Below are 12,971 nucleotides of genomic sequence, written 5' to 3'. Positions count from 1 at the left end.
ACTTTTTTCTCAGAAACGTTACAAAGTAAAGCCGGTCATGTGACCGCAACTGCTGAGCTCAAATTACTGCTGCGACACAGAGAGGCACTACTTCCTGGTACACCGAGTACTAGAAAACATAATTTATGCTTACCTGATAAATTCCTTTCTCCTGTAGTGTAGTCAGTCCACGGGTCATCATTACTTATGGGATATTAACTCCTCCCCAACAGGAAGTGCAAGAGGATCACCCAAGCAGAGCTGCTATATAGCTCCTCCCCTCTACGTCACACCCAGTTAGTCGACCGAGAACCAAACGAGAAAGGAGAAACTATAGGGTGCAGTGGTGACTGGAGTATAATTTAAAAATTTAGACCTGCCTTAAAAAACAGGGCGGGCCGTGGACTGACTACACTACAGGAGAAAGGAATTTATCAGGTAAGCATAAATTATGTTTTCTCCTGTTAAGTGTAGTCAGTCCACGGGTCATCATTACTTATGAGATACCAATACCAAAGCTAAGTACACGGATGACGGGAGGGACAGGCAGGATCTCTATACGGAAGGAACCACTGCCTGAAGAACCTTTCTCCCAAAAACAGCCTCCGAAGAAGCAAAAGTGTCAAATTTGTAAAATTTGGAAAAAGTATGAAGAGAAGACCAAGTTGCAGCCTTGCAAATCTGTTCAACAGAGGCCTCGTTCTTAAAGGCCCAAGTGGAAGCCACAGCTCTAGTAGAATGAGCTGTAATCCTTTCAGGAGGTTGCTGTCCAGCAGTCTCATAGGCTAAGCGTATTATGCTATGAAGCCAAAAGGATAGAGAGGTAGCAGATGCTTTTTGACCTCTCCTCTGTCCAGAATAAACGACAAACAGGGAAGAAGTTTGGCGAAAATCTTTAGTTGCCTGTAAATAAAATTTCATGGCACGGACTACATCTAGATTGTGCAGAAGTCGTTCCTTCTTTGAAGAAGGGTTAGGACACAATGATGGGACAACAATCTCTTGATTGATATTCTTGTTAGTGACTACCTTAGGTAAGAACCCAGGTTTAGTACGCAGAACTACCTTATCTGAATGAAAAATCAGATACGGAGAATCACAATGTAAGGCTGATAACTCAGAGACTCTACGAGCCGAGGAAATAGCCATTAAAAACAGAACTTTCCAAGATAACAGCTTGATATCAATGGAATGAAGGGGTTCAAACGGAACACCCTGTAAAACATTAAGAACTAAGTTTAAGCTCCACGGTGGAGCTACAGTCTTAAACACAGGCTTAATTCTAGCCAAAGCCTGACAAAAAGCCTGAACATCTGGAACTTCTGACAGACGTTTGTGTAGAAGGATGGACAGAGCTGAGATCTGTCCCTTTAAAGAACTTGCAGATAACCCCTATTCTAAACCTTCTTGTAGAAAAGACAATATCCTAGGAATCCTAACCTTACTCCATGAGTAACCCTTGGATTCGCACCAGTGTAAGTATTTACGCCATATCTTATGGTAAATCTTCCTGGTAACAGGTTTCCTAGCCTGTATTAAGGTATCAATTACTGGCTCCGAAAATCCACGCTTTGATAAAATTAAGCGTTCAATTTCCATGCAGTCAGCTTCAGAGAAATTAGATTTTGATTTTTGAAAGGACCCTGAATTAGAAGGTCCTGTCTCAGAGGCAGAGACCAAGGTGGACAGGATGACATGTCCACTAGATCTGCATACCAGGTCCTGCGTGGCCACGCAGGCGCTATTAGAATCACTGATGCTTTCTCCTGTTTGATCCTGGCAATCAAACGAGGAAGCATCGGGAAGGGTGGAAACACATAAGCCATCCTGAAGGTCCAAGGTGCTGTCAAGGCATCTATCAGGACCGCTCCCGGGTCCCTGGACCTGGACCCGTAACGAGGAAGCTTGGCGTTCTGGCGAGACGCCATGAGATCCATATCTGGTTTGCCCCAACGTCGAAGTATTTGGGCAAAGACCTCCGGATGAAGTTCCCACTCCCCCGGATGAAAAGTCTGGCGACTTAGGAAATCCGCCTCCCAGTTCTCCACTCCTGGGATGTGGATCGCTGACAGGTGGCAAGAGTGAGACTCTGCCCAGCGAATTATCTTTGATACTTCCATCATCGCTAAGGAACTTCTTGTCCCCCCCTGATGGTTGATGTAAGCCACAGTCGTGATGTTGTCCGACAGAAACCTGATGAACCTCAGAGTTGCTAACTGAGGCCAAGCCAGAAGGGCATTGAGAACTGCTCTCAATTCCAGAATGTTTATTGGAAGGAGACTCTCCTCTTGAGTCCATGATCCCTGAGCCTTCAGGGAATTCCAGACAGCGCCCCAACCTAGTAGGCTGGCGTCTGTAGTTACAATTGTCCAGTCTGGCCTGCTGAAGGGCATCCCCCTGGACAGATGTGGCCGAGAAAGCCACCATAGAAGAGAATCTCTGGTCTCTTGATCCAGATTCAGCGTAGGGGACAAATCTGAGTAATCCCCATTCCACTGACTTAGCATGCACAATTGCAGCGGTCTGAGGTGCAGGCGTGCAAAAGGAACTATGTCCATTGCCGCTACCATTAAGCCGATTACCTCCATGCATTGAGCCACTGACGGGTGTTGAATGGAATGAAGGGCACGGCAAGCATTTAGAAGCCTTGTTAACCTGTCCTCTGTCAGGTAAATTTTCATTTCTACAGAATCTATAAGAGTCCCCAAGAAGGGAACTCTTGTGAGTGGTAAGAGAGAACTCTTCTCCTCGTTTACTTTCCACCCATGCGACCTTAGAAATGCCAGTACTAACTCTGTATGAGACTTGGCAGTTTGAAAGCTTGACGCTTGTATCAGAATGTCGTCTAGGTACGGAGCTACCGAAATTCCTCGCGGTCTTAGTACCGCCAGAAGAGAGCCCAGAACCTTTGTAAAGATTCTTGGAGCCGTAGCCAACCCGAAGGGAAGAGCTACAAACTGGTAATGCCTGTCTAGGAAGGCAAACCTTAGATACCGGTAATGCTCTCTGTGACTCGGTATGTGAAGGTAAGCATCCTTTAAATCCACTGTGGTCATGTACTGACCTCTTTGGATCATGGGTAAGATTGTCCGAATAGTTTCCATCTTGAATGATGGAACTCTTAGGAATTTGTTTAGGATCTTTAAATCTAATATTGGTCTGAAGGTTCCCTCTTTTTTGGGAACCACAAACAGATTTGAGTAAAACCCTTGTCCGTGTTCCGACCGCGGAACTGGGTGGATCACTCCCATTAGTAAAAGGTCTTGTACACAGCGTAGAAACGCCTCTTTCTTTATCTGGTTTGTTGACAACCTTGAAAGGTGAAACCTCCCTTGTGGAGGAGAAGCTTTGAAGTCCAGAAGATATCCCTGAGATATGATCTCCAACGCCCAGGGATCCTGGACATCTCTTGCCCAAGCCTGGGCGAAGAGAGAGAGTCTGCCCCCCACTAGATCCGTTTCTGGATCGGGGGCCCTCACTTCATGCTGTCTTAGGGGCAGCAGCAGGTTTTCTGGCCTGCTTGCCCTTGTTCCAGGCCTGGTTAGGTTTCCAGCCCTGTCTGTAGCGAGCAACAGCTCCTTCCTGTTTTGGAGCAGAGGAAGTTGAAGCTGCTCCTGCCTTGAAGTTACGAAAGGAACGAAAATTAGACTGTCTAGCCCTGGGTTTGGCTCTGTCTTGAGGCAGGGCGTGGCCTTTACCTCCCGTAATATCAGCGATAATTTCTTTCAAACCGGGCCCGAATAAAGTCTGCCCCTTAAAAGGTATGTTAAGTAATTTCGATTTAGAAGTTACATCAGCTGACCAGGATTTTAGCCACAGCGCTCTGCGTGCCTGAATGGCGAATCCGGAATTCTTAGCCGTAAGTTTAGTTAAATGTACTACGGCATCAGAAATAAATGAATTAGCTAGCTTAAGGGTTTTAAGCTTGTGTGAAATATCATCTAATGTCGCTGAGTCAAGGGTCTCTTCCACAGACTCAAACCAAAATGCTGCCGCAGCCGTGACAGGCGCAATGCATGCAAGGGGTTGTAATATAAAACCTTGTTGAACAAACATTTTCTTAAGGTAACCCTCTAACTTTTTATCCATTGGATCTGAAAAGGCACAGCTATCCTCCACCGGGATAGTGGTACGCTTAGCTAAAGTAGAAACTGCTCCCTCCACCTTAGGGACCGTTTGCCATAAGTCCCGTGTGGTGGAGTCTATTGGAAACATTTTTCTGAATATAGGAGGGGGTGAGAAAGGCACACCGGGTCTATCCCACTCCTTAGTAACAATTTCAGTAAGTCTCTTAGGTATAGGAAAAACGTCAGTACTCGTCGGTACCGCAAAATATTTATCCAACCTACACATTTTCTCTGGGATTGCAACTGTGTTACAATCATTCAGAGCCGCTAACACCTCCCCTAACAATACACGGAGGTTTTCCAGCTTAAACTTAAAATTTGAAATGTCTGAATCCAGTTTATTTGGATCAGATCCATCACCCGCAGAATGAAGCTCTCCGTCCTCATGCTCTGCCAATTGTGACGCAGTATCAGACATGGCCCTAGCATTATCAGTATACTCTGTTCTCATCCCAGAGTGATCTCGTTTACCTCTAAGTTCTGGCAATTTAGACAAAACTTCAGTCATAACATTAGCCATGTCTTGTAGAGTGATTTGTAATGGCCGCCCTGATGTACTTGGCGTTACAATATCACGCACCTCCTGAGCGGGAGATGCAGGTACTGACACGTGAGGCAAGTTAGTCGGCATAACTTCCCCCTCGTTGTCTGGTGAATGTTGCTTAACATGTACAGATTGACTTTTATTTAAAGTAGCATCAATGCAATTAGTACATAAATTTCTATTGGGCTCCACCTTGGCTTTTGAACATATAGCACAAAGAGATTCCTCTGTGTCAGACATGTTAAACAAACTAGCAATTAGACTAGCAAGCTTGGAAATACTTTTCAACTAAATTTACAAGCAATATGTAAAAACGTTACTGTGCCTTTAAGAAGCACACAAAAACTGTCACAGTTGAAGAACAATGAACCGGATTAGTTATAGAAACCAAATTTAGCAAAGGATTGCACTCATTAGCAATGGATGATTAACCCTTAATATCAGAAAAAAACGTATAACAATTGAAAATATAAGCGTTTTTATCACAGTCAAGCACAGTCTCACAGGTCTGCTGTGAGTGATTACCTCCCTCAAAACTAGTTTTGAAGACCCCTGAGTTCTGTGGAGACGTCCTGGATCATGCAGGGAGAAAAAGACAGACTGTGACTGAATTTCTGATGCGTAGTAAAAGCGCCAAAATAGGCCCCTCCCACTCACACTACCACAGTGAGGGAAGCTCAGTAAACTGTTTTAATTTAAAACAAACGACAGCCATGTGGAAAATAAAGCCCAAAACAATTTTCACCAAGTACCTCAGATAATTAAACGATTTAACATGCCAGTAAACGTTTAAAATCTAATATATGAAATGTCATTAAAAAACCTGCTGCTAGTCGCTCACACTGCAAGTTAGGCTAAAAATTATATGCATACAGTGATTTCCCAGTGAAGTGCCATTCCCCAGAAATACTTAAGTGTAAACATACATACATATCAGCCTGATACCAGTTGCTACTACTGCATTTAAGGCTGTACTTACATTATATCGGTATTAGCAGTATTTTCTCAGTCAATTCCATTCCTTAGAAAATAATATACTGCAACATACCTCTTTGCAGGTGAACCTGCCCGCTGTCCCCTGATCTGAAGTTACCTTACTCCTCAGAATGGTCGAGAACAGCAAACGGATCTTAGTTACGTCCGCTAAGATCATATACAAAAACTCAGGTAGATTCTTCTTCAAATTCTGCCTGAGAAGGAAACAACACACTCCGGTGCCGTTTAAAATAACAAACTCTTGATTGAAGATATAAAAAACTAAGTTTAATCACCACAGTCCTCTCACACATCCTATCTATTAGTTGGGTGCAAGAGAATGACTGGGTGTGACGTAGAGGGGAGGAGCTATATAGCAGCTCTGCTTGGGTGATCCTCTTGCACTTCCTGTTGGGGAGGAGTTAATATCCCATAAGTAATGATGACCCGTGGACTGACTACACTTAACAGGAGAAATAACCGTTTTTTGAAACCTGACAGTTTAAAATGTTGCATCGTCTTATTTTGAAGCAAAGGGGAAATGAATACGCTGCTGAAATAGAAAATTCAGCCTTACTTTCAGTTTAAACTTGTATTGTTTTATCAAGTAAATGTGTGTCAGAAAATAAAGCCTAATAAAAACATTTTACCCTTTCTTTTTAAAAGAGTTTGAATGTTAGTCTCACACATGCTACAGTGCCTGCTTCATGCCCCAGTGTAATCCATACAACAGGATTATCTATGTCCCAATAAAAAAGCAGTGTTTTTAATTAAATAAAGTGCATGGTCTCCCCCAACTGGAAGAAAAAGCACTTACCTGCTCCGCTGTCCGGCATGTAGACAGTTACAAGGTATGAGACGACACAGTTCCTCACAGAGACCTTTGAAAAAGAAAGAACTAGGGCAGCAATTGTTAGGAAAATGCAGTAAGTACCTCTTTACAAGTTCCTAACTGCTTTAAAGCCACTAATACCCGACTGCAAGGAATGACGTGGAATACGGCTATACCCCAAAACTTGTAGATTAAATCAAAAATTTTCTTCAGACACCTAAACTTCACCTCCTCCATGCACTGAAGGCAAAGAGAATGACTGGAGTTTGTGGATAAGGGAGTGATACTTAGCAGTTTAACTGTGGTGCTCTTTGAGTCCTCCTGCTGGCCAGGAGTGATATTCCCAACGGTAAATACTCAAGCCGTAGACTCACCATATCTTAGGAAAGAAATATAACTTATTAATGCAGATGGAAACTGTAGAAATAAAACAAGCAATGCGCATTTTCTAGATGTTATTACTGCAAAGCAAACCTTTTAAAAATATAATCTTGCAATTTAGTGAGAGTTTGCAAAAACATTTTAAAAGTAGAAAATTAAAAAAATGCCATCTGCCATACAAACACTCCATAAGTGTAACACTCTATTCCATGAGGTACACTTACTTGGTAAATCGAATTTCCAAGTGCGACGTAAGATATTCTCGTGGAGTAAAGGTGTGCTCCCAAACCATCATATTTGGTGCATAATTGATAGAGAAACATAGTTCTGAAAGTGCAGTGTGCAGTTTGTCCAAGCTGAAAAAAAAGGAAAAAGTGTATTTGGCTTTAAAAGATTTGGGTCAACATACAATGCTTTATAAAACCAAGAGACATGTGCCCTAATTGAATTTCAAAGTGTTATTTATTCCTTTTGTTGTTACAGTATTTCCGATAATTCTATTAAAAAAAAAATATTCATAGGTTCACATTAAACAAACTCATTTCCAGACTGCAGAATGAAGAGCAGGGTTTGTAAACGTTTTTTTTTCTCAAGACCCAGTGCAATGATACCACATACTTTGCGACCCTCTGTTTATGCTTGGTCTGGAAATTTCTGAAGTAATGTACAAGGTAGCTGCACTTTTTGACAATGTAACTAAAAACAGAATTTATGTTTACCTGATAAATTACTTTCTCCAACGGTGTGTCCGGTCCACGGCGTCATCCTTACTTGTGGGATATTCTCTTCCCCAACAGGAAATGGCAAAGAGCCCAGCAAAGCTGGTCACATGATCCCTCCTAGGCTCCGCCTTCCCCAGTCATTCGACCGACGTAAAGGAGGAATATTTGCATAGGAGAAATCATATGATACCGTGGTGACTGTAGTTAAAGAAAATAAATTATCAGACCTGATTAAAAAACCAGGGCGGGCCGTGGACCGGACACACTGTTGGAGAAAGTAATTTATCAGGTAAACATAAATTCTGTTTTCTCCAACATAGGTGTGTCCGGTCCACGGCGTCATCCTTACTTGTGGGAACCAATACAAAAGCTTTAGGACACGGATGAAGGGAGGGAGCAAATCAGGTCACCTAGATGGAAGGCACCACGGCTTGCAAAACCTTTCTCCCAAAAATAGCCTCAGAAGAAGCAAAAGTATCAAATTTGTAAAATTTAGTAAAAGTGTGCAGTGAAGACCAAGTCGCTGCCTTACATATCTGATCAACAGAAGCCTCGTTCTTGAAGGCCCATGTGGAAGCCACGGCCCTAGTGGAATGAGCTGTGATTCTTTCAGGAGGCTGCCGTCCGGCAGTCTCGTAAGCCAATCTGATGATGCTTTTAAGCCAAAAAGAGAGAGAGGTAGAAGTTGCTTTTTGACCTCTCCTTTTACCGGAATAAACAACAAACAAGGAAGATGTTTGTCTAAAATCCTTTGTAGCATCTAAATAGAATTTTAGAGCACGAACTACATCCAAATTGTGCAACAAACGTTCCTTCTTTGAAACTGGATTCGGACACAAAGAAGGCACGACTATCTCCTGGTTAATGTTTTTGTTAGAAACAACTTTCGGAAGAAAACCAGGTTTAGTACGCAAAACCACCTTATCTGCATGGAACACCAGATAAGGAGGAGAACACTGCAGAGCAGATAACTCTGAAACTCTTCTAGCAGAAGAAATTGCAACCAAAAACAAAACTTTCCAAGATAATAACTTAATATCAACGGAATGTAAGGGTTCAAACGGAACCCCCTGAAGAACTGAAAGAACTAAATTGAGACTCCAAGGAGGAGTCAAAGGTTTGTAAACAGGCTTGATTCTAACCAGAGCCTGAACAAAAGCTTGAACATCTGGCACAGCTGCCAGCTTTTTGTGAAGTAACACAGACAAAGCAGAAATCTGTCCCTTCAAAGAACTTGCAGATAATCCTTTCTCCAAACCTTCTTGAAGAAAGGATAGAATCTTAGGAATTTTTATCTTGTCCCAAGGGAATCCTTTAGATTCACACCAACAGATATATCTTTTCCATATTTTATGGTAGATTTTTCTAGTTACAGGCTTTCTGGCCTGAACAAGAGTATCAATGACAGAATCTGAGAACCCTCGCTTTGATAAAATCAAGCGTTCAATCTCCAAGCAGTCAGTTGGAGTGAGACCAGATTCGGATGTTCGAACGGACCTTGAACAAGAAGGTCCCGTCTCAAAGGTAGCTTCCATGGTGGAGCCGATGACATATTCACCAGGTCTGCATACCAAGTCCTGCGTGGCCACGCAGGAGCTATCAAGATCACCGATGCCCTCTCCTGATAGATCCTGGCTACCAGCCTGGGGATGAGAGGAAACGGTGGGAATACATACGCTAGTTTGAAGGTCCAAGGTGCTACTAGTGCATCTACTAGAGTCTCCTTGGGATCCCTGGATCTGGACCCGTAGCAAGGAACCTTGAAGTTCTGACGAGAGGCCATCAGATCCATGTCTGGAATGCCCCACAACTGAGTAATTAGGGCAAAGATTTCCGGATGGAGTTCCCACTCCCCCGGATGAAATGACTGACGACTCAGAAAATCCGCTTCCCAATTTTCCACTCCTGGAATGTGGATTGCAGACAAGTGGCAGGAGTGAGACTCCGCCCATTGAATGATTTTGGTCACTTCTTCCATCGCCAGGGAACTCCTTGTTCCCCCCTGATGGTTGATGTACGCAACAGTCGTCATGTTGTCCGATTGAAACCGTATGAATTTGGCCTTTGCTAGCTGAGGCCAAGCCTTGAGAGCATTGAATATCGCTCTTAGTTCCAGAATATTTATCGGGAGAAGAGATTCTTCCCGAGACCAAAGACCCTGAGCTTTCAGGAGTCCCCAGACCGCGCCCCAGCCCACCAGACTGGCGTCGGTCGTGACAATGACCCACTCTGGTCTGCGGAAGCTCATCCCCTGTGACAGGTTGTCCAGGGACAGCCACCAACGGAGTGAATCTCTGGTCCTCTGATCTACTTGTATCGTCGGAGACAAGTCTGTATAATCCCCATTCCACTGACTGAGCATGCACAGTTGTAATGGTCTCCGATGAATTCGCGCAAAAGGAACTATGTCCATTGCCGCGACCATCAAACCTATTACTTCCATGCACTGCGCTATGGAAGGAAGAGGAACAGAATGAAGTACTTGACAAGAGTTTAGAAGTTTTGATTTTCTGGCCTCTGTCAGAAAAATCCTCATTTCTAAGGAGTCTATTATTGTTCCCAAGAAGGGAACCTTTGTTGACGGAGATAGAGAACTTTTTTCTACGTTCACTTTCCACCCGTGAGATCTGAGAAAGGCCAGGACGATGTCCGTGTGAGCCTTTGCCTGTGGAAGGGACGACGCTTGAATCAGAATGTCGTCCAAGTAAGGTACTACTGCAATGCCCCTTGGTCTTAGCACCGCTAGAAGGGACCCCAGTACCTTTGTGAAAATTCTTGGAGCAGTGGCTAATCCGAACGGAAGTGCCACAAACTGGTAATGCTTGTCCAGAAAGGCGAACCTTAGGAACCGATGATGTTCCTTGTGGATAGGAATATGTAGATACGCATCCTTTAAATCCACCGTGGTCATGAATTGACCTTCCTGGATGGAAGGAAGAATTGTTTGAATGGTTTCCATTTTGAACGATGGAACCTTGAGAAACTTGTTTAGGATCTTGAGATCTAAGATTGGTCTGAATGTTCCCTCTTTTTTGGGAACTATGAACAGATTGGAGTAGAACCCCATCCCTTGTTCTCCTAATGGAACAGGATGAATCACTCCCATTTTTAACAGGTCTTCTACACAATGTAAGAATGCCTGTTTTTTTATGTGGTCTGAAGACAATTGAGACCTGTGGAACCTCCCCCTTGGGGGAAGCCCCTTGAATTCCAGAAGATAACCTTGGGAGACTATTTCCAGCGCCCAAGGATCCAGAACATCTCTTGCCCAAGCCTGAGCGAAGAGAGAGAGTCTGCCCCCCACCAGATCCGGTCCCGGATCGGGGGCCAACATCTCATGCTGTCTTGGTAGCAGTGGCAGGTTTCTTGGCCTGCTTACCTTTGTTCCAGCCTTGCATTGGCCTCCAGGCTGGCTTGGCTTGAGAAGTATTACCCTCTTGCTTAGAGGATGTAGCACTTGTGGCTGGTCCGTTTCTGCGAAAGGGACGAAAATTTGGTTTATTTTTAGCCTTGAAAGACCTATCCTGAGGAAGGGCGTGGCCCTTACCCCCAGTGATATCAGAAATAATCTCTTTCAAGTCAGGGCCAAACAGCGTTTTCCCCTTGAAAGGAATGTTAAGCAATTTATTCTTGGAAGACGCATCCGCTGACCAAGATTTTAGCCAAAGCGCTCTGCGCGCCACAATAGCAAACCCAGAATTTTTCGCCGCTAATCTAGCCAATTGCAAAGTGGCGTCTAAGGTGAAAGAGTTAGCCAATTTGAGAGCATGAATTCTGTCCAAAATCTCCTCATAAGAAGAATCTTTATTGAGCGCCTTTTCTAGTTCATCGAACCAGAAACACGCTGCTGTAGTGACAGGAACAATGCATGAAATTGGTTGTAGAAGGTAACCTTGCTGAACAAACATCTTTTTAAGCAAACCCTCTAATTTTTTATCCATAGGATCTTTGAAAGCACAACTATCTTCTATGGGTATAGTAGTGCGTTTGTTTAGAGTAGAAACCGCCCCCTCGACCTTGGGGACTGTCTGCCATAAGTCCTTTCTGGGGTCGACCATAGGAAACAATTTCTTGAATATAGGGGGAGGGACGAAAGGTATGCCGGGCCTTTCCCATTCTTTGTTTACAATATCCGCCACCCGCTTGGGTATAGGAAAAGCTTCGGGGGGCCCCGGGACCTCTAGGAACTTGTCCATCTTACATAATTTCTCTGGAATGACCAAATTCTCACAATCATCCAGAGTAGATAACACCTCCTTAAGCAGAGCGCGGAGATGTTCCAATTTAAATTTGAATGTAATCACATCAGGTTCAGCTTGTTGAGAAATTTTCCCTGAATCTGAAATTTCTCCCTCAGACAAAACCTCCCTGGCCCCCTCAGACTGGTGTAGGGGCACTTCAGAACCAATATCATCAGCGTCCTCATGCTCTTCCGTATTTTCTAAAACAGAGCAGTCGCGCTTTCGCTGATAAGTGGGCATTTTGGCTAAAATGTTTTTGATAGAATTATCCATTACAGCCGTTAATTGTTGCATAGTAAGGAGTATTGGCGCACTAGATGTACTAGGGGCCTCCTGTGTGGGCAAGACTGGCGTAGACGAAGGAGGGGATGATGCAGTACCATGCTTACTCCCCTCACTTGAGGAATCATCTTGGGCATCATTTTCTCTAAATTTTGTGTCACATAAATCACATCTATTTAAATGAGAAGGAACCTTGGCTTCCCCACATACAGAACACAGTCTATCTGGTAGTTCAGACATGTTAAACAGGCATAAACTTGATAACAAAGTACAAAAAACGTTTTAAAATAAAACCGTTACTGTCACTTTAAATTTTAAACTGAACACACTTTATTACTGCAAATTTGAAAAAGTATGAAGGAATTGTTCAAAATTCACCAAAATTTCACCACAGTGTCTTAAAGTCTAAAAAGTATTGCACACCAAATTTGAAAGCTTTAACTCTTAAAATAACGGAACCAGAGCCGTTTTTATATTTAACCCCTATACAGTCCCTGGTATCTGCTTTGCTGAGACCCAACCAAGCCCAAAGGGGAATACGATACCAAATGACGCCTTCAGAAAGCCTTTTCTATGTATCAGAGCTCCTCACACATGCATCTGCATGTCATGCTTCCCAAAAACAAGTGCGCAATAGAGGCGCGAAAATGAGGCTCTGCCTATGATTAGGGAAGGCCCCTAGAGAATAAGGTGTCCAATACAGTGCCTGCCGGTTATTTTACATAATTCCCAAGAATAAAATAATTCCTCAAAGCTATGAAGTATTAAAAATGCTTATATATCAATCGTTTTAGCCCAGAAAATGTCTACCAGTCTTAAAAGCCCTTGTGAAGCCCTTTATTCTTATGTAATAAAAATGGCTTACCGGATCCCATAGGGAAAATGACA

The 12,971-nt window shown here is 43.4% G+C and overlaps 1 protein-coding gene across 1 annotated transcript in view; it reads right to left on the bottom strand.

Annotated features, from left to right (window-relative positions):
* NCKAP1 (NCK associated protein 1) overlaps positions 1-12,971 on the bottom strand; it is a 472,154-nt gene that overhangs the window by 116,124 nt on the left and 343,059 nt on the right. The window contains exon 20 of the mRNA XM_053698543.1: positions 7,063-7,194. Within this exon, the coding sequence (XP_053554518.1) occupies positions 7,063-7,194 (132 nt within the window). The remainder of the gene's footprint in view (positions 1-7,062; positions 7,195-12,971) is intronic.

The sequence above is a fragment of the Bombina bombina genome, chromosome 1, assembly GCF_027579735.1.
Source record: "Bombina bombina isolate aBomBom1 chromosome 1, aBomBom1.pri, whole genome shotgun sequence".
NCBI lineage: Eukaryota > Metazoa > Chordata > Amphibia > Anura > Bombinatoridae > Bombina > Bombina bombina.
This window is presented reverse-complemented; position numbering and strand designations above follow the sequence as displayed.